The 22,925-nt window shown below is 40.1% G+C and overlaps 2 protein-coding genes across 3 annotated transcripts in view; both read right to left on the minus strand.

The window, feature by feature from the left end:
* LOC123464831 (ATP-binding cassette sub-family C member 4-like) overlaps positions 1 to 22,925 on the minus strand; it is an 891,549-nt gene that overhangs the window by 660,788 nt on the left and 207,836 nt on the right. The window lies entirely within an intron of this gene.
* The window catches only part of LOC123464828 (ATP-binding cassette sub-family C member 4-like), a 293,559-nt gene continuing 276,767 nt past the window's right edge, over positions 6,134 to 22,925 (minus strand). Inside the window, exons 25-27 of one of the 2 annotated variants that reach the window (XM_045162458.1) lie at positions 19,646 to 19,746; positions 17,859 to 18,047; positions 6,134 to 6,455 (exon numbers count right to left, since the gene is read on the minus strand). In XM_045162458.1, coding sequence (XP_045018393.1) covers positions 6,207 to 6,455; positions 17,859 to 18,047; positions 19,646 to 19,746 — 539 coding nt within the window. In that variant the 3' untranslated portion in view covers positions 6,134 to 6,206. The remainder of the gene's footprint in view (positions 6,456 to 17,858; positions 18,048 to 19,645; positions 19,747 to 22,925) is intronic. The other variant, XM_045162459.1, reaches the window with a different exon arrangement.

A 22,925-nucleotide genomic window follows, 5' to 3' on the forward strand; every position in this document is an offset into this window, starting at 1 on the left:
AAGTATCCAGAAAGAAAAACACCAATACAGTATACTAACGCATATATATGGAATTTAGAAAGATGGTAACAATAACCCTGTATACGAGACAGCAAAAGAGATACTGATGTATAGAACAGTCTTTTGGACTCTGTGGGAGAGGGAGAGGGTGGGATGAGTTGGGAGAATGGCATTGAAACATGTATAATATCATATATGAAACGAGTCGCCAGTCCAGGTTCGATGCACGATACTGGATGCTTGGGGCTGGTGCACTGGGACGACCCAGAGGGATGGTATGGGGAGGGAGGTGGGAGGAGGGTTCAGGATGGGGAACACATGTATACCTGTGGAGGATTCATTTTGATATATGGCAAAACCAATACAATATTGTAAAGTTAAAAAATAAAATTAAAAAAATAGAAAAAAAATCTGGAAATAGAACTGCCATACAACCCAGCAATCCCACTGCTGGGCATACACACTGAGGAAAACAGAATTGAAAGAGATACATGTACCCCAATATTTATTGCAGCACTGTTTACAATAGCTAGGATGTGGAAACAACCTAGTTGTCATTAGCAGATGAATGGATAGGAAAGCTGTGGTACATATACACAATGCTATAAAAAAGAATGTATTTGATTCAGTTCTATTGAGGTGGATGAAACTGGAGGCTATATACAGAGTGAAGTAAGTCAGATAGAAAAACACCAAAACAGTATATCAACGCATATATACGGAATTTAGAAAGATGGTAATGATGACTTTATATGCAAGACAGCAAAGGAGATACAGATGTGAAGAACAGACTTTTGGACTGTGTGGGAGAAGATGAGGGTGGGATGATTTGAGAGAATAGCATTGAAACATGTATATTACCATATGTGAAATAGACGACCAGTTCAAGTTTGATGCATGAAGCAGGGCACTCAAAGTCGGTGCAGTGGGACAACCCAGAGGAATGGGATGGGGCAGGAGGTGGGAGTGGGGTTCAGGACAGGGGGACACATGTAGACCTGTGGCTATTAATGTTAATGTATGGCAAAAACCACAATATTGTTAAGTAATTAGCCCCCAATAAAATAAATTAATTGAAGAAAAAGAAAATCATTCCAATTTGCTTTTTCTCTAATATCATTTCCATAGTATAAATACATATAAAACAAACAGCAAGTAATAAGTCACTAGCAAAAAACATAAGGCAAGAAATGCTCGTTAAAACAATATATAACATAACCACATTTATTTTTAAAATGTATTCCAATATCAAATGGCAAATTTCAACAATGCAAAACTGAAATTACTTTTGCACCAACCTAAAAAGTGCTCGTAGTAGACATATATGGCAATGGCTTATAAGGGTCAAATTAATTATCATTTATGATGGATATTATTATTTAAAGTATCCACCTCCAAGCAATGAAGTTAGTAAACTAATTTTATGAACTAGTGTTGCAAAAATGTTTGTCAGCAGAACACTTCAGTGTAGAGATTTATGGTAGGACACACAAGCTTCATGTAAATATACACTGAATTTATTGGCCTACGTATATTTTTTCTGAAGTACACAATTAAACCTCATTTAACAAGGCTTAGCTTGCATAGCAGAATCAGGAAAGAAAAATACTCAAAGTAATATTCAATATAATACTTTAAATGGAACATTAGTTTGAAAACTGTTTTTGATCATAATTTGAAGTTTATACTTTTAAAATTTAATCCTTTGTGCCATATTCAGTAGTTATATTTTCCTTTGTCACTTAACATAGCACAAGTTCATATTAGGCATGTGACCCAAATATGGCCACTCTGAATCAGAGCATTTAGTGTAGTGAATTGTTAATTCCTCAACACAACTGCAAGACTGAAAACTGAAAACTGGACCTTTTGCACAGGCTGCTGGAAGACAAGACTCTCACTATCTTACAAAGAAACCCTACCTACCAGCCTTCTGAAGCTTAAAATGACTCTGGACCAAGACAAAAACCATACAAATCGTTACAAAGGAGGCATACAAAACACAATCTTCATTTTACCTTAATCCTTTCAGTCCCAAACCAGGAAACTGCCCTCTAATCCCCTAGAGTAGCTACTGCTGCTGTATACTCCAGTCTTAAAGCTATACTTTCATTCCTAATGTAAGAATTTTTCTTAAAGGACAGCTCATCTGCCTGTTTCAAGAAAAAGAATCACCTGAGGTCACTGTAAATATTGGTTTTCTTTTTTTTAAACCCTTTGGCCTCTGAATGAACTGATCAACACCCACATTTGGAATAAAAATACATTGTTTGCTAACAAAGGAAAAATAATTTAAGTCATGTAAAATCCTCTTTAAAAGTCTCCAAGGAGCAATTCCAGGAGGGCTTAATGAAGACCTCAGTTTCAGAAACAAAGAGCAGACTGTATTAAGCTACAACCTAGTTGCATTTCTTTACTAGTAACAGCATAGCCACCTCTTCTTTCAACTTTGTTCTCAACAAGAAAAAAGGGAAAGAAAACTAGGTAATCAGGGAGAAGTCAGAACAGCTCTGGTTCACCTTCTTAAACCTATTGAAGAAAACTCAGGGAATAAAAATACCAAAGAGCGGAGTGGGCTATTTTAAAAATACCTAGCTTTTGCTGTGATTTAAAAACAAAACAAAAACCCTATTAAGTATAAAAAAATGAATCTGTTTAATGATGATAAAGATGATGGCTGTTGATCTGTGCCAGTCATCGGGATACAATCATAAATACTGAATTTGCATGGAATCCTTCTTGAGCTACAAACATTCTCCTTGTGCCAAGAGAGTAAGGGGCTCTAGGTGTAGAGAATCATCCAAAGAGATTTTGAAATCCATTTTTCAGATCCTTTCAGATATGCAGGATACTCCCTGAATATAATCTCACCTTGGTGTTCTGTCTGGGGAATAGATTCAACAACTTCAGATCCTGAGCACAAAGGACACACACACTTCAGCTACCTGTTCTGTTTAAGAAAATTACCTAGAAAGTCCTTTCTTTTTTTTTTTTTTTTTTTTTTTTTTGCTTATTCTCAAAATTATGAGCACAAATTGAGGAGTACCTTTCCTAAGTTTACAGTATTTGTTTTTGAAAGTTCCCCCAGGACTGATGGTCCATGTCACATTTCCCTGCCTCTGGCTCCTATGCAGGTCCTTGCTGCTATTACATACCCCCACTTCTGGTCCGATCATGGTGGAATCAAGAGTAATGGGGATGAACTTGGGAGAGAGAGAGACCACCCTGGAAGCTCACTGGTGCTCCCTCAATCACAGGAAGCCAGAAAGATGATATGGACCTGGCTCACCTAAGCAGGGGAGAAGGCAATGGCAACCCACTCCAGTACTCTTGCCTGGAAAATCCCATGGGAGGAGCCTAGTAGGCTGCAGTCCATGGGGCCGCTAAGAGTTGGACACAACTGAGTGGCTTCACTTTCACTTTTCATTTTCATGCATTGGAGAAGGAAATGACAACCAACTCCAGTGCTCTTGCCTGGAGAATCCCAGAGACAGGGGAGCCTGATGGGCTGCTGTCTATGGGGTCACACAGAATCGGACACGACTGAAGCGACTTAGCAGCAGCACCTAAACAGAACAACTCAAAAAAGCAGCACTGGGTTCCTCTTCTGCAAAATCTGCTCTCAGCTTCCTAGGTTCCCTAAATCAGGGTGTTGAGATATAAGCATCACTGCTTCTTATTCATTTTAGGAGAAAAGTGATGCAAGCCCTTTGCACTTAGACCACTTCAACTAACCAAACCAACAGACTTTCTCCCCCTTCACAGACAGCAAGACACTGTGAAGGGAAAGGCCTGTTGGCTAGGGAGGCATAAGATTTTGAGTATTTTATCCTGACACTTGTCAGCCCATGGTAAGCCCACTTATAGTCCATTTAGAAATGGGATAAACCAATTTTTAACTTGATACCATCCAAATGAGGGAAATAGCAGTAAGAGTAGAATCTTCTGGCTTTGGTTCATACATACTCAATCTTGTTATGGTTTGGGGAACCCTTTTGAGTGGGGTAGTAGAAAAAATAGGGAAAATCTGATGAGAACATCATTCAGATCAATTTAAATATGGGGACTGAATGTACTAAAAAGCCCTTCCCATTTTTCCTGAAAGGGATACTTTTGATTTTTTTTTTTAATTGTGGCAAAATATACATAAAATTTACTAGATTAATCACTTTAAGCGCACAGTTCAGTGGTATTAAATACACTCACATTGTTGTACAGCCATCACCACCACCCAGCCACAGATCTCCTTTCATCTTGAAGAACTGAAACTCTGTACCCATTAAACAACTCCCCTCTCCTGGCCACTCCTGGCACCCACCATTCTATCTCCTGTATCCATGAATTTGCTGCTCTAGGTACCTCCTATCAGTAGAATCATTCAGTATTTGTCCTTTGTGACTGGCTTATTTCACTTAGCTTAATTTTCTCAAGGTTCATCTGTGTTGTAGCATGTGTCAGAATTTTCTTTTCTTTTTTTTTTAAGGTTGAATAATATTCTATGTATGTATGTGCACAACATTTTGTTTGTTGATTCATCTGCCAATGGACACTTAGGTGCCTCCACCTTTTTGCTGTTGAGAATAATGCTGCTATAACATGCATGTTCCAGTATCTCTTCAAGACCTTTCTTCCAATTCTTCTGGGTTTATACTCTAGGTCATATAATAATTCTATCTTTAACTTTTTTGAGAAAAGATCAACTTGTTTTCCATAGTGGCTGCACTATTTTACATTCCTATCAGCAATGAACAAGGATTCTAATTTCTCTACATCCTTTCCAACACTAGTCATTTTCTTTTTTCTCTCTCTTTTCTTTGATAGCAGATATCTTAAAGGGTGTGAGGTGGCATTTCATTAGAGTCTGAAAAGAATATCTTGCTTTCCAAAGTCCTTAGAGTAATTCCATGTATTTTAGAGACCACGGATAGGTAGCAACAGCTGTACCCAAGTCCACATTCGCCTTCCCTTTGGGTGCCATGTTGTACATGCTTCTTAGTAAACAGGCACTTCTGGACACATTACACCCACATTCCAGGAAGCACATTTGCCTGACTTGTTCTGTTTCATCTCCTCTTTGTTTCTAATCTCAAGAGGGTATTTTTCTTAGCTTCCTTTGATGGGCAGATGATTGCTAAGTATATAAATAAAAACTCAATATTTTTTTTTTTTTTAAATCAGCAAGTCTGTCAAAGCAGAGGGAAGAATGATAGATGAGGACAAAGGGCCTATGTTCCCCTTGGCTATATACCTGGAGGGTAGTATTTTCTCAGTAAATATCATGGAATTACATTGAGTGAATGAACCACAAGGAATGACAGGAGTGTCTACCGTGCATATAATCCAGTCTCCAAAACTCTCCCTGAAAGTTATAGTACTTTACAAAGAAGAAGAGAAGAAAACAGAATCAGAGCCTAGGAAGAGATGGCCAACTCAACACTCCACCGTCACAGCAGGCACATATGGGTCTACATGAAGCAGTTCACACTCACTGACCTATTTTGTCCTCACAACAGATTGAGGGGGTGATACCATTATCTGCCTTGTAAGACAGAGAAAACCAAGGTACATAGAGACAGAATTCTGAGTTCCCTGCTCTTCTTCATTGTTCTGTATTGCCTCCCTGGTGAAAATTATTCATTAATAACTAAATTGTCAAAGTCTCCCCAAAGCATTTATGTATCCTGTAATTCTCTGGAGAAGGAAATGGCAACCCACTCCAGTATTCTTGCCTGGAGAATCCCATGGACGGAGGAGCCTAGTAGGCTGCAGTCCACGGGGTTGCAAAGAGTCAGACATGACTGAGTGTGTCCTGTAATTCTCAATGCCCCACAATTTCACAGAAAGTTCTCCAAGGAGATAGTCACTTTTGAAATGATGTCCTCATTTTCTACAGCAAAATTAAATCTGTAAGACACTTATTAATAAAATTCATGTTTATTATGAATTTAGGAATATATATAGGAAATTTGCTAGTGCTAAACAAAAAATTTATCCTTCTGTTCTCAGAATTATGTGATTATCAGTGGATAAAATTGTGGAAACTGAGGAAGTCTGAGTCCAGAAATCTATCTCAGTAAGTTATTAATTCACATGGACACAATACTAACAAATGAACAAAAAAACAAACTTGGTATCCAATGAAAGTGTCTGTTGAAAATACCTCCTGCTAAAAATATGCTCTATTGGGAAAAAAAGGATCAACTTGTTCACTTAATTTGGAAAAAAACAATAGAATTAAAAGCACTTAAACTTAGATACCTTATAAAAAAGAACATATGAGAGTGCTCTGCTGTGCATACCTGAAGCGCAACTGACATTTTCTTCCTTAAATCGTGAAGTCCGAAACGTGTTGTCAAGATGCCATCAATGAAAATGTCACCTTCAGGTTCTGAGAGTCTAAAAAGGGCAGCAATGAGGGAACTTTTTCCAGCTCCTGTTCTTCCCACGATGCCATACTGTAAAGAGACCCAGGGGGAGGAAGAATTAACAGGATGCACAAAACCCAGGAGAACCCTGATTGTTAAAGATGAATTTTAAAAGTTCTATTATATATAAAGAATAGTCTGTAAATTTCTCAAGCAAGGCCTTGCTGACATTTTGGACCAGATAATTTACTGTTGAGGGTTGGGGGCCTGTCCTGTATATTGTAGGATGATTAACAGTAGCCATGAACCCACTAGATACCAGATGCAATCCCCCAAATTGTGATAACCAAAAATGACAGAAGTTCACAAATGTCCCTGATTGAGACTGCCATCATCCCAAGAATACACAGTATAAACTATAGCGACTTTCAGGCCTTCTAAAAATGTCAGGCAATTTTATTCAGATTTCCCTGAATAAATGCTTAATATGCTGAAAATTGTTTTCTATAATTATCACATAGTATCCATTATGTCAGAGAAGGCACTGGCAACTCACTCCAGTACTCTTGCCAGGAAAATCCCATGTATGGAGGAGCCTGGTAGGCTGCAGTCCATGGGGTTGCTAAGAGTCGGACACATCTGAGTGGCTTCACTTTTACTTTTCACTTTCATGCATTGGAGAAAAAAATGGCAACCCACTCCAGTGTTCTCGCCTGGAGAATCCCAGGGACAGAGGAGCCTGGTGGGCTGCCGTCTATGGGGTCACACAGAGTCGGTTAGCAGCAGCAGCATCCATTATGTGGTATGTTAAAGGGGGAGACATGTATGTTTATGTGGTGTGTGTGTGTATGTGTGTAACTAACATTCAAAAATAAAGGAAGAAGGTGATTTAAAAATAATAATAATAATCTGCCTGCAGTGAAAAACCTGCCGTCTCCTAAGTGGTCCATAAGAAGTCAGCTTTTAAATTAGTTTTATTCCTACTCCCTGGGTAATTTGACCTTGAGAATTACACGGGTAATTTTACAGAGATATTGACAAATCAAGTCAGAAGTGTTATAAACAAACAAGTACTCACTTTCTCAGGGATATGTTATTTATTTAAGAGGAATTATTCTGAGGGTAGAAAAATGAAATCACTTCCTGATATTAAATATCTCAATTATATTCTATCTTGAAAGGAAACATCTTCAAATATAAAATGCAGGTCTCAGTCATGAAAGACAGAGGCCAGCAGACAAAATGTACTTAATGAGATCAACAACAACACAAACAATGTTTGCTGTTTACATGGGACCTTTCATAGAAGCAGTTCAAAAGGCACTTTATTAATACATTAATACTTAAAATTTAACCTTGGAAAAACACATGTCAAGCATCAGTCTATTTACTAAAACCAAAGCAGAGAGAAATTAAATGCACTAACAGTAAGATTAAAGAATCAGTGCAGTGTAGGTAAAATCGGGTGGTTGGTGGTTTAGTCGCTAAGTTGTGTCTGACTCTTGCAACCCCATGGACTGTAGCCTGCCAGGCTCCTCTGTCCATAGGATTCTCCAGGCAAGAATACTGGAGTGGGTTGCCATTTCTTTCTCCTAGGTAAAATGCTGGTGGGGAATAAAACTGCATTCAAATATATATGCAGAAACTGGCCTTATTTACCAATGAACTTTTAAGTGAAAGAAATAGTTGATTGGTCACATTCAACTCTTTATGGCCGACCTCATGAACTGCAGACTGCCATGCTCCTCTGTCCATGGAATTCTCCAGGCAAGAATAATAGAGTAGGGTGCTATTTTCTACTCCAGGGGATCTTCCTGACCCAGGGATGGAACCTGGGTCTCCTGCCTTGCAGGCAGATTCTTTACTGTCTGAGCCACCAGGGAAGCCCAACTGCAAATTCTCTGAAGGAAGCTCTCCAAGAGATGATTTCATCTCTATTTAAAATCTGGAATTGATGAGAATGTAAGATATATTTGGATCATTTGTAAATCAGTAAAGTTTTAAAACTCATGGCTTTAGAAAAAGAATGATTGGAACTTTTCATGTTTTCTGATTTGAATACCTCTAAAGTTTCAAATCTTAGTCTGTCAAATCAATCATGGCATTTCAAAAAAGAATTTATCTTTATAGAGATTAAACATAAGAAAAGTGGGTTTAGCTAATTTTATTATCTTATAAAGATAATACAATGACTATAAGACATTTTGTTGCTGTTCAGTTGCTCAGTTGTGTCCGACTCTTTGTGGCCCCATGGACTGCAGCATGCCAGGTTTCCCTGTCCTTCACCATCTACTGGAGTTTGAGCTAACTCATGTCCATTGTATTGGTGATGCCACCCAGCCATCTCATCCTCTGTAGTCTCCTTCTCCTCCTGCTTTCAATCTTTTCCAATATCAGGGTCTTTTCCAATGAAATGGCTCTTCACATCATGTGGCCAAAGTACTGGAGCTTTAGCTTCAACATCAGTTTTTCCAATAAATATTCAGGGTTTATTTCCTTTATGACTGACTGATTTGATCTCCTTGCAGTCTGAGGGACTCTCAAGCATCTTCTCCAGCACCCCAGTTCAAAAGCATCAATTCTTCAGTGTCCATCCTTCTTTATGACCCAACCCTTACATCTGTACATGACTACTGGAAAAACCATAGCTTTGACTATATGCACTTTTGTCAGCAAAGTAATGTCTCTGCTTTTTAATATGCTGTCTAGGTTTGTCATAGCTTTTCTTCCAAGGAGCAAGCATATTCAAATTTCATGGCTGAAGTCACCATCCACAGTGATTTTGGAGCCTAAGAAAATAAAGTCTATCACTGTTTCCATTGTTTCCCCATTTTCCATGAAGTGATAGAACCAGATGCCATGATCTTAGTTTTTAGCATGTTAAGTTTTAAGCCAGCTTTTTCACTGTCCTCTTTCACCTTCATCAAGAGGCTCTTTAGTTCCTCTTTGCTTTCTGCCATTTGGGTGGTATCATCTGCATATCTGAGGTTACTGATATTTCTCCTGGCAATCTTGATTACAGCTTGAGTTTCATCCAGCCCAGCATTTTTCATGCTGTACTCTGCATGTAAGTTGAATAAGCAGGGTAACAATATACAGCCTTGAAGTATTCCTTTCCCAATTTTGAACCAGTCTGTTGTTCCATGTTCAGTTCTAACTGTTGCTTCTTGATCTGCATACAGGCTTCTCAGGAAATTTTGTAACTTATGTTAAACTCTAATTCATGTAATATAGATGGGGCATTCTCTGCACAGAGGCAGGTGGTAGTATGTATATATGTGGCTCATGTGTTCTGTGTACAGGCAGGCCTCAAAAATAATTTGAACTTGGCTCCAGACCACCTCAACAATGTGAATATCAAAGTAAAGCAAGTTATACAAATTTTTTTTATTTCTCTGTGCAAATAAAAGTTATGTTTATACTATATTGTAGTCTAATGATGTACAATAGCATTATATATAAAAAATGGACATACCTTAATTTCCAATACTTTATTGCTAAAAGAATGCTGACCAACTGAGCATTTATAAGGTAGTAACATTAAAAACTCCCTTGGACTGCAAGAAGATCCAACCAGTCCATTCTGAAGGAGATCAGCCCTGGGATTTCTTTGGAGGGAATGATGCTAAAGCTGAAACTCCAGTACTCTGGCCACCTCATGTGAAGAGTTGACTCATTGGAAAAGACTCTGATGCTGGGAGGGATTGGGGGCAGGAGGAGAAGGGTACGACAGAGAATGAGATGGCTGGATGGCATCGCTGACTCGATGGACGTGAGTCTCAGTGAACTCCGGGAGCTGGTGATGGATAGGGAGGCCTGGCGTGCTGCGATTCATGGGGTCTCTAAGAGTCGGACATGACTGAGTGACTGAACTGAACTGAACATTAAAAACCACTGATCACAGATCAGAATAATGCATATAGTAATAATGAAATGGTTTGAAATATTGCAAGAATTATCAAAATGTGACAGAGACATGAAGTGAGCAATGCTATAGGAAAAATGATGCCAATGTACTTGCCTGACACAGCATTGTCATAAATGTCCAATTTTTTTTTTTAAGCATTATCTGTGAAGCACAGTAAAACAGGTGTGCCTGTATTTCTGAGTGTCCTCATATGTAAATCAACACACATCAGGACACAGGTGAGAACTGATCTGTGAGAATGTGTGTATGTTCCCATGTTATCAGCTCCACGGAAACCGATCCATCTGTGCAAACAGGAACATCTGTAAACTTTGGGAAAATGGACTGAGATATGTAGGGGCACCGAGGACTGCTCATGACCACAGGACCGTGAGTTCCAAACTCCAGTAAAGAGAACTAAAAAGCCAGGGGACTTCCCTGGTGTTCCAGGGGTTAAGATTCTGTGCTTCCACTACTGGAGGCAGAGTTGATCCCTGGTCAGGGAACTAAGATCCCACGTGCTGCATGGCCCCAGGCCCCCCCCCAAAGAAAAATGCAACTCAAAGAAAACCTGGCTCTGATTATTCCTAGTGTTCAGTCATCAAAACTATAGTCTAAATGTCTTTTCTGAGTAACCATATGGTTTTACCAATTGCCCATGGAGAGTGTCACCAGTGTCAGTAAGCTCACATTCTTCAATCTAAAGACACTTGGGGGCTTCCGTGATGGCTCAGTGGTAAAGAATCTGCCTGCCAATGCAGGAGACGTGGGTTCAACCCCTAGTCCAGTAAAATCCCATATGCTGTGAAGCAACTAAGCCCATGTGCCACAATTGAGCCTACACTCTAGAACCCGGGAACCACAACTGTTGAGCCTTCGCACCCTATAGCCCATGCTCTTAACAAGAGAAGACACCACAGTGAGAAGCTCACATGTGGCAACTAGAGAAAAGCCCAGGCAGCAACAAAGACCCAGCACAGCCAAAAATAAATAAATAGATACAATTATAAAGACATTTGAAGAAAATCTGTTATTTGCTTTGCAATGGCCCCTTTCTGTTTTTCCAACCAGACTGGTCTCTGATAATGACACAATTAGACACTTGTTCCTGGATCTCTCTTCACATATCAAACTCAACATAATCAACACCCAATGCTCCACACAAAACAACACCATCATCCATCTTCCCCACTTTACTCTCATTACTTCTTTCCCAGGCTCACGGTGTTTAAAAATCAAATTAAAATAAACTACTTTCTTAATCATAATCAGTGTAAATGAATTTGAAACGTAAATAAATGCTAGCTATACCCCAGCACTCTGAAAAAAACATTCTTAAAACGATGTTTTTACTTTCTAGGCCTCTGTATGTGTTCTTTTTGTTGTTGTTGTTTGTTTTTTGTATGTGTTCTTAAAGACACAAGTTCACATATTTAAACAAAATGGGATTAATGTGAACATAATGTTATATGTGCTTTCATTTCATATTTCATAAAAATATTTACTTTAATGGTTGCATAATATTATAGTGATCATTTATTTAACAAATCCCCTACTGCTGGATATTTGCTGCTGCTGCTGCTAAGTCACTTCAGTCGTGTCCGAATCTGTGCGACCCCATGGACTGCAGCCTACCAGGCTCCTCCATTCTTGGGATTTTCCAGGCTAGAGTACTGGAGTGGGGTGCCATTGCCTTCTCCGGCTGGACATTTAGGCAGCATCAAATAGTTAGCTATTATAAATAACTCTGTGTTAAAAATCCCTGAAGCAAAATCTTTGCAAACAACCTTAATCATTTCCTTCACATAAATTCTCAGATGTAGAATTGCTGATAGTCAAGTATGAACCTCTTGGACAGCAAGTATGAATTCCTTGAATAGCAAGGGGATCAAACCAGTCAACCCTAAAGGAAATCAGTCCTGAGTATTCACTGGAAGGACTGATGCTGAAGCTCCAATACTTTGGCCACCTGACACAAAGAGCCAACTCATTGGAAAAGACCCTGATGCTGGGAATGATTGAAAGCAGAAGGAGAAGGGGATGATGGAGGATGAGATGACTGGATGGCATCACTGATACAATGAGCATGAACTTGGGCAAACTCCAGGAGATGGTGAGGGACAAAGAAGCCTGGTGTATGTCAGTCCATGGGGTCATGAAGAGTCGGACATGACTAGGTGACTCAACAACAACAACAAAGTATTAATGTTTTCAGAGGAAGCTGTTAAGCTGCTAACCTACCCTCCAGAAGTATGATACCATTTTCTACTCCTGTACATTTTCCTGCATGTTCACAAATCCAGGTATTATAGCTTTTTTAAATCGACATCAATTTGATCCCCAAAAGTGGAATCACTTTCCCAGGATGTCTTGCTGGAGGCATAACAGCTCCTGCCTCCCTGCCCCCTGCACCTGCCCCCTCTGGTCCATGTGCTCTCACTTCTCAGATTAAACTCCTGAATGCCAGCTCAGCACCCAGCACTCCACCCCAGGACGTCTCTTCTACAAAACTGTCCTGTCTAACCTCTCCATCCTTCATGTACACAAGTCAGCTTCCTTGGCATCTCTAGCTAGTTGTGACGGTTGAATGTAAAAATGTGTGTTACACACTTGGTAGTTCATTTTCCTGGATGCTTTGCAGATGTCTAGGTCTTCATTCACTGAATCAGGGCATCATGCTTTTGCTTATGCTGGTCTCACCTCTCGGAATGCCTTTCACAGGCATTTCCAACTGCTGAAACCCTAACCACACATCATTAAGTCTGTCTCACATGTCTAATTCCTTGGAAATGCTCTTCCTGTCCCCTAATATGGACTTGTTCCAACTCTAACAGAAGTTATGTCATTTTTTATAAACATCTATAAAAATTGTGACCTTGTTGCAGCTTACAAAGTTAATATGGCCATTTTCTTGTTTCTTTAACTAGACTGTATATGTCAACATTAGGATCTCTATTGGACTTGACTTTTTCTTATTTGTATTACCACTGGTGTCCTGAGACAAAGAAACTTCCACTGGGAGCTGAGACTTTTAACTCAAGGCAGAGAAATTTATGGGAAATCTATTTCCATATTATTTAGGTATAAGCTAAATCAGACAGAGACAGACACAGCAGATGGATCCTATAGCTGTAAATACAATTTCAAAAGGCCAACACTTCATTCTCATGGGACAGCTAACACCTGCAGCATAAGTGGTTATGGTCATTTTACACCCTATGAAAATGATGACCATTTTCATCCAAGCATTTACTCTGGGTGCTTTACAAGTCTTATCTTGTTTAAGTTGTACATCAACCCTACAGGTTACACCCTTTCACTTCCATTTTGCATAAGAAAAGGTTGAGGCTTAGATAAATTAATCTGTCTAAATATCAGAGCCCATAAGTAGCAGGATGGAACTAAAATCCACATCTGTTGGCCTCTTTTCCACCTCCTGATGGCCTCCTTATCACCTGGATGGCCTGAAAACTTATCATATCTCTGTGTAGCTAGAACAGAGAAAGTGGGGAGAGGTGTAGTTGCAGTTAAAGGAACAGACCCACCATAGAGATCTCATGGTCAGAGAGTTAAAGCATGACATGGACACAGGCGTATATGTAGTGAACAGGAGCAAAGGGTACCTGAGGGCAGGTGGACCAGCTGTCAGCAGGAAGACCCGGAACCCACAGCCAGATTGAGAGAGAAACCTGCATAAGTGGGACACATGGTACCTGGGGAACAAGCCAAACAGACCTCATGCCCTGCTTGGGGCAGCAAGACTCATTTCTTATCCCATCAGGTGGTGAAACAGCCACACATACACTGCTGCACTGGGCTGTCTCTGACTCCAGATTCAGGCAGGGCTGAGCCTGTGGGAAATCCCTCTAGTCCCTGCAGAAGGCTGGTGTGGGGAAGGACAGACAGCAGGGAGAAAACTGCCTGTAATGAAGACAGACTCCATTGGAAAGATGCAAAGAAATAAGGCAGAATCACACAGAATTAAATTATAATGTAAAGGTGCAACTTACAGAGCATAAAAGTAAGTAAATCTAGGGGCACAGAACATTCTAGAGCCTCTTGCTCAGTCACAACAGAGATTTGTGAATTCTTGAGTTCAATTTCAAACTGTCAAAGACATGTCTTGGGAATCACAGGTTATCACTCATCAAAAACTGCCCATGGGAGAGAAAGGAAGAGGTCATGTTCAGATGCAAATCTGAGTCAAGAGGTCTGGGTGGGCCTGAGACTCTGCATTTCTAAGAAGCTCCAGGAGAGGCAGGTGCTGCTGGCCCTGGCACCATAGTCTGAGTCACAGGGAATTAAGAAGCCGGCAGGAGAAGGGGATACTCTGAGAGTGAGGGGAGCGGTTTTTAAGAAAGTATTATGAAAAAAAGGAAAAAATGTAGGAAACTATATTTTTGCACATTATAGCATGCTCTACTAAGCATCTGTAAAAATATATCATCCAAATAATTGCTGTGACCAAAAGCAAAGCAAAATCAATCTATTTCGAGAGCTGGAAAATACTTTATTGCTCAGGGCTCTCTAAAATGATCAAATTAACCACAAAATCATCTAAATGAAAAATGCAGCCCATGTTCAGACTCTAACCAGTAAGTCTAGGGTGCTATTTACCTCATGTTGATTTTTTTTTCTGTTTGGCTCTGCTGGGTCCTGATTGCTTTGTACAAGCTGTCTCTAGTTGTGACGAGTAGGGGCTACTCTTGCAGTGCATGGGCTTCTCACTGAGAGGGCTTCTATTATTCCTGAGCAAAGACTTCAGGAGTTGTGGCATGTGGGCTCAGTAGTTATGGTGCAGGGCTTAGTTGCTCTGCAGCAGGTGGAATCTTCCCAGACCAGGGATTGAACCAGGGTCTCCTGCATTGGCAGGCAAATTCTTATCCACTGCACCACCAGGGAAGTCCTGGTTCTTTATTTTCACTTGCCATTTCTTCTGTGAATTAAAATCCTGCATAGTACCTACTATACTCTCCTATTGACTCTAACGTCTAGGAATCGGGATAGAAGAGGAAATGAGGGAAAGAGAATAAAGCTCCACTTCTGCTGGGCTGGCTCACTCCCACCTCCCTCGTCCCACCCCCCACCCCAGACAACAACTTCTCTAAATCAAATCCAACACCAAAGGGATGTCCTGGAGTACCAGGTGCTGGGACAGGAGAGGGAACCTGGGATATATACAGGTGAAGTGAAATCAATTCATGAACACACTGCCTGGGTATCATTTCCAAACACAGAAATGAAGCTAACAGTGATACTGAGAGTGGACCAAGGTAAAGATCAAAAGTCAAGTTACTGGAGTTATTAATTCAGTCTTCAAATTTAATTTTCCCTCAAATATTTTAGAATCTCTGATCCTATGATTTACAGGTTTTAAGAATAAGAATAAGAATCTGTTATGTTCCTAAGTTGTACTACAGAGTTTCCTAGATAATTCATATATTATGGCTTTGGGGAAAATTTAAGACAAGTACAGGTTAACAGAATTACATTTACAACAGAAAATTGGACAGACATATTGTCTGAGAGCAAGTAAACATCACATACACTGCTCTTAGGGACAAGATTGCATCAAGAGCTGTGATTAATGTTTTCCTGACACAGCAGTTCACCTTCTTCCTGACCTACAATGGAACTGGAAATATTGAAGACCAGTTTTTGTCCTGTGACTAACTGAAGCTGTTCCCTGGGTAACATTCAGGCATTAAGTTGAATATTCTTTTATGTTACAAGGGCTTGGTTCGTTAAATTGTAGCTATTGTCCTCTAGATGGGTCTGTGGGGTAGTGAGAGTTTTAAAGAGCAGTTCTTTCAGTTATTTACAGAGTTGTCGTGTGTTTCTGTGTGTGTGTGTTGGTTTCTGCTTGCTCACACCTGTGTTACTCACTCACCCTCACAACCAGCAGTCCCTCAGCACCCTCTCTGTGCCCTGCAGAATGCTACTTTCTGCATTGAAATTGAAAACAAAATGCTCACTGATTTTAAAAAGCCTCAAAATACTACGAGACACAGATCCCAAGTTGCAAAGCATACCACAGGTGCTTTTATTTTATCTCTTATTTTAATTATAAAATTCACATAACATAAAATGTAACCATTTTTAAGTGGACAGTTTGGTGTTCAGTATATTCACATTGCTGTGCAACCAAGTTTGGAAATTTTTTTTTTCCTGCCTCATAAAACTGAAATCCTTACCCATTAAACAAACAACTCCCCATTTACACTCCCCAAGTTCCTGGAGACCACCATCCTACTTCCTGTTTTCTTGAATTTGACTACTCTCGGAACCTCACATAAGTGAAATCAGTGTGTCTTTTGTGTCTGGCTTATTTCATTTAGCAAGATGTCATCAAAGTTTATCCACAGGTCAGAATTTTCTTCCTTTTTAAGGCCGAATAATACTTCATTGTAAGGATTTAGTTCCTTCCAACTTTTGGCTGCTATGAACATAGCTGTGCCATAAACGCTATCTTAAAAGAATATATAAGACACTAAGGAAGAACTAAGGGTCTCAAAGATGCATTAGGGTTGATTCAGAAAATGTGATTTTCACCATCCAGATGACGGAGGGCCTGGGTCTCTGAGGCTGAGGGGCAGCGTGTGCACTGGGAATGGGCAGGACGTGGTGCTTTGGGAGAAACTACACACGATCCGCGTGCAGGGGTGGGGGGTGTCAGACACAATGGCTGCAGAGCGAGGTGGAGAACAGCTTCCAACCACCTTGCCAGTTCTGGTTTAGTCTCTTCTTCAAGATTCTGTCCTGATCCCAGCTGAGGGCCTCAAACTGAGTGTGGAAGGAACATCACCAGCAGACATGGATGCTGACAGGTCCAGGTCACAAGCCTCTCTGCCATTTCCCACATGGATTTTCTCTGCTCCCATCAAATTGCTTTGGACTTTGAGTCAATTTCTAGACCTTGCCTCCATCTGATACCATGATTCCTCACTCCTGACTGGGTCATTATGGAGGCTCTTCTCTGGTGGACACAAGCTCACCCGACGGCCCCTGCTGGAGTGGGCTTGAGGCTATACTATGGTTCCAGCAGCAGCTCACCAACCCAGTAAGGATCAGATCTGTGCTAAAGAAAGAATCAGTCTGTGGGGGGAGGGCAGGGGGCTGGCAGCTCAGTGTGGGTGAGAGGAGGACAAGGCTACCGGAAGGGCTAAGGGACAGAGAAGGAGGCTGCAATCAGAGGGCACCATCGGAGGAGGAGGAGATTTTAAATACTAACAAGAAAAGATGGAAAGGAATGAAATATTGGAGAGTTAGGGCCAGGAAGACAAGGCTGACATCCCAGACTTTGTATGAATAATCAGGTGTCATATACAGTGTCCTGAGTCATGTTAAGATGGAGCCCTGGGTCCCAGGGCCCATCAACCACCATGAGGGAGCTTGCAACATAGGGAAAAAATTGCTGGGATCCCCATTCTATGGTCAGTTTCCAAGAAAGATTCACCTACAATGTCACTGATCTAATCTGCATCCATTAGGACAGAGTACCCCTGACACACTGACAAGGAAGCCAAGAGCAGATGTGGTGCTAAATCCTTAGCTTGATTTTAAAGAGGCAAATGGATTAAACTAACCTTTCTTCCTGGGTAAAAGAATTCATGCACATTCCTTAATACCAGAGGCCCGTCCGGCTTATGCCTGAAATTCACATAGTTAAAGAAAACTCCCTCGTTGGGCCGGGATGGCAGTGGAATATACTTGAGTTCCCAGGATGCTTCTTTCACAAGGTCTGTGTATTCAATCCCCCTTTCTACTGAAATCATCTGAAACACATATGGCATCTCATGAGTTAGTATCAGAGGGTCTTGTTTATGGATGTTCAGAGATTGTAAATGAAACCTTCTGCTTTTATACGATTCAGAGCATCCCAGGTCTCGGCATCCACAAAGGACAGAAGTAGGAGTCTGATGAGGCCTTGGATGATTTGCAAACTTGTTTATCATCTTCAACACTTTTACATACGACTACTTCCTTCAATTTTATATTAAAGTTAAAAAATTAAAGAAAAGCATAGTAAGATTTTATTGATCCTCCTTCAAATCAAATTAAAAAAATTTTTTTCAAAGAAAATAATACTTATGGACACCAATTAGTAATGTGTGGCTACAGAAGGGCCATGTGTTACAGGTGAACAGAACTGGACAGTCATCAAACCTCATTTTAATAATCAGTCGTTTTCTATTCTGTTACGAGCTTCCCTGATAGCTCAGTTGGTAAAGAGTCCCCTTGCAATGCAGGAGACTCTGGTTTGATTCCTGGGTCCGGAAGATCGCCTGAAGAAGGGATAGGCTACCCACTCCAGTATTATTGGGCTTGCCTTGTGGCTCAGCTGGTAAAGAATCTTCCTGCAATGTGGGAGACCTGGGTTTGATCCCTGGGTTGGGAAGATCCCCTGGAGAAGGGAAAGGCTACCCACTCCAGTATGCTGGCCTGGAGAATTCTATGGACTGTATAGTCCCTGGGGTCGAAAAAAGTTGGACACAACTGAGAGACTTTCACTACTTCTACTCTGTTAGAAAAAAGAAATGGAAAAACTTCATTTTTATTGCTTTTCTCCCTTTAGGAGAAGGTACAAATATTCAAAAGTGTATAATATGTACATCAATTAAGGTCTTCTGAACAACCATGACTCCACACCTTAGCACATTCTGAAAGGGAGCCTATCCTACCAGGAAGAGGGGCCACCAGCAAATTTGGCGTTCAACTCACACAAGAATAAATGATAAAATGGGGGAGGGGTGGAGGAGCATAGTAATTAAATAAACCTCAAAATACTGGATTATTTTTCTTTTACCAAAAATGAGAAATTACCCATTAAGAAACAAATACAAACAAGCTGCTAAAAAATTAGCTTATATTGTCTCCAGAATTTCAGAACCTCCCTCCTACAGAGACATTTATTGTATTTGAAGATAGTTTGTGATGAATACAAAACCTTCTGACATGGCATACACATGACTGAGAAAAATATGTATATATTTTATTTTACATTAACTTTAAGCACATGGAAAGTGAAAGTTGCTCAGTCATCCCGACTCTTTGCAACCCCATGGACTGTAGCCTGCCAGGCTCCTCTGTCCATGGGGATTCTCCAGGCAAGAATACTGGAGTAGCCATTCCCTTTTCCAGGGGATCTTCCCAACCCAGGGATCGAAACTGAGTCTCTTGTGGCTCCTGTGTTGTAGGCGGATTCTTTACCATCTGCACTACCAGGGAAGCCCTTAAGAAGATGGAAGAGAATGTAAAAAAACTTTGTAAAATGATGTAAAAATAACAGTTTTATTATTTTACATAAGAATTGCTTCTGTGTCAAATAACAGCAAGTTACTGAAAAGACTAAGAACAGAAAGATAAACATTACCATGTTCTCAACTTCCACACTTTGCCTGATGCACCACTGGAACATACTGGTAAGTATGATGGTGAGCGACAGGACCAGACCAACATGCCCAGCATCCAAAGCTAAATGAGGAAAAAGAAGAATAAAGTCAATCTACTTCTCAACCCCTCACATAGTTCCTTCTGTCACTCTACAAAGGCGACTCCTTTATTTTTATGATTTTTACTGGAGTATAGTTGATTTACCAAGTTGTGTTAGTTTCAGGTGTACAGTAAAGTGAATTAGCCAGACATATATGTAATATGTCATTACAGAGTATTAAAAGTATTAAATAGAGTTCCCTATGCTATACAGGACATCTTTTTTAGTTATATATTTTATATGTAGTGTAAGAAGACTCCTTTATAATATTTAAATCATTTGCATGTAATGACAGTATTACTCATAATACTACTTCTATTATATGAGACAATAATAAAGTAAAAAAAAAAAAAACAACAAAAAAAAACACACAAAACAGTATGGGGGACTTCCCTGGTGGTCCAATAGCTAAGACTCTGAGTTCCCAATGCAGGGGTCCTGGTTCAATCCCTGGTCAGGGAACTAGACTCCACATGCCACAACTAAGAGTTCACATGCTGCAACTAAAGTCCTGCCTGTTACAACTAAGACTGAAGATCCTGCATGCCCCAACTAAGACCCAGTACAGCCAAATAAATAAGTAATTTTTTTTTAATATTATGAATTTAGAAATAACTAACAAAGTTGTTAGACGACAGAGGATGAGATGGTTGGATGGCATCACCAACTCAATGGACATGAGTTAGAGTAAACTCCAGGAGTTGGTGATGGACAGGGAGGCCTGGCATGCTGCGGTTCATGGATGGGGTCGCAAAGAGTCGGACACAACTGATTGACTGAACTGAACTGAACAAAGTTGTTGTTCAGTCACTAAGTCATGTCTGACTCTGTGTCGCCATGGACTGCAGCACACTAGGATTCCCTGTCCTTCGTTATCTCCCGGAGTTTGCTCAAACTCATATCCACTGAGTTAATGATGCCATCCAACCACCTCATCCTCTGGCACCCACTTCTCCTCCTGCCTTCAATCTTTCCAGCACCAGGGTCTTCTCTAATGAGTCAGCTCTTCACATCAGGTGGTCAAAGTATTGGAGCCTTAGCTTCAGCATCAGTCCTTCCAGTGAATATTCAGGGCTGATTTTCTTTCAGATTGACTGATTTGATCTCCTTATAGCCCAAAGGACTCTTGAGAGTCTTCTCCAATACCACAGCTTGAAAGCATCAATTCTTCAGCCCTCAGCCTTTTTAATGGCCCAACTCTTAACATCCGTTGACAACTCTTACATGACTACTGGAAAAAATATAGCTTTCACAATATGGACCTTTGCTGGCAAAATGATGTCTCTGCTTTGTAATATTATGTCTAGATTTGTCAAAGCTTTCCTTCCAAGAATCAAGCATCTTTTCATTCATGGCTGCAGTCACAGTTTGAAGTGATTTTGGGAACCCAAGAAAATAAAATCTGTCACTGCTTTCAATTTTTCCCCAGGTGGGACTGGATATCATGATCTTAGTTTTTTGAATGTTGAGTTTTTTGCCAGCTTTCTCACTCTGCTCTGTCACTTTCATCAAGAGGCTCTTCACTTTCTGTCATTAGAGTGGTATTATCTGCATATCTGAGGTTATTGATACTTCTCCCAGAAATCTGATTCCAGCTTAAGCTTCATCCAGCCCAGCATTTTGCATGATGTATTCTTCATATAAGTTAAATAAACATAGTGACGATGTACATCCTTGTCATTCTCCTTCTCCAATTTTGAACCAGTCCGTTGTTCTACATCTAGTTCTAACTGTTTCTTCTTGACCTGCACACAAGTTTCTCAGGAGACAGGTAAGATGGTCTGGTATTCCTATCTCTTTCAGAATTTTCCACAGTTTGTTGTGATCTACACAGTCAAAGCCTTTCACATAGTCAATGAAGCAGATGTTTTTCTGGAATTCCCTTGTTTTCTCTATGATCCAGTGAATATTAGCAATTTGATCTCTTGTTCCTCTGCCTTTTGTAAATCAAGCTTGTACAGCTGGAAGTTCCTGGTTCGTGTAGTGTTGAAATCTTGTTTGAAGGGATTTGAGTATAAACTTACCAGTATACAGAATGAGTGCAATTGCATGATAGTTTGAACATTCTTTGGTATTGCCTTTCTTTGGGACTGGAATGAAAACTGAACTTTTCCAATCCTGTGGCCACTGTTGAGTTTTCCAAATTTGCTGGTATATTGAGTGCAGCACTTCAACAGAATCATCTTTTAGGATTTTAAATTGCTCAGCTGGAATTCTATTATCTTCACTAGCTTTGTTCATAGTAATGCTTTGAAGTTAAGGCCCACTTGACTTCACAGTCCAGGATGTCTGGCTTAGGTGAGTGACCACACCATCATGGCCATCTAGGTCATTAAGATCTTTTTTGTACAGTTCTGTGTATTCTTGCCAGCTCATCCTAATCTCTTCTACTTCTCTTAGGTCCTTTCGATTTTTGTCCTTTATCATATTAATCCCACCTGGACTGAGGTACACTTGACAGTGTACTATAGGTGAGGATGTCATTATTTGGATTTTTGTCCATATGCTTCAATTATCATTATGTAATTTCACTTTCTATGTCCAATATAGCTGCAGTTGGAATCACAAAAACAAGGTGATGGGTTTTGCAAAACAAGGCAGTGCTTTTAAATCTAAAATATTACTCTCATATTTGCATTATTAAATACTGTGATTCAGGGTTATTGCTATGGAATAATGAGGATGGTGAATTCATGCCACACATTCCAACAACTGCTCATCTGGGACCCACACAGCAGTGAGGATACAGTTTTTGCTAGAGACTCTTTCTCTCACCCATACACCAGACCGCTACAACCAGGAAATCCAAGTAGTCCTAAAGTTAAACTTATAATTTAAGCTGTACAGAAAGCTTAGGATTAAACTTGGTTCTCTCTGTCCACCTACAGGACACTACCTGGGACGTTCAGAACGTCATCTTGCTACAGTTATATAGACCTCAACTCATTCAAAGAAAGATAAAAAGATAAAAGATCTCCATGATGACCTACTGTAAACAAACAAACAAACTACTTAAAGCAATCTACAGATTCAGTGCAATCTCTATCAAATTACCAATGACATTTTTCACAGAATTAGAACACAAAAGTTTATATTTTGTACGGAAACACAAAATACCATGAATCAGTTCAGTTCAGTTCAGTCGCTCAGTTGTGTCCGA

The sequence above is a fragment of the Bubalus bubalis genome, chromosome 13 (genome assembly GCF_019923935.1).
Source record: "Bubalus bubalis isolate 160015118507 breed Murrah chromosome 13, NDDB_SH_1, whole genome shotgun sequence".
Lineage (NCBI taxonomy): Eukaryota > Metazoa > Chordata > Mammalia > Artiodactyla > Bovidae > Bubalus > Bubalus bubalis.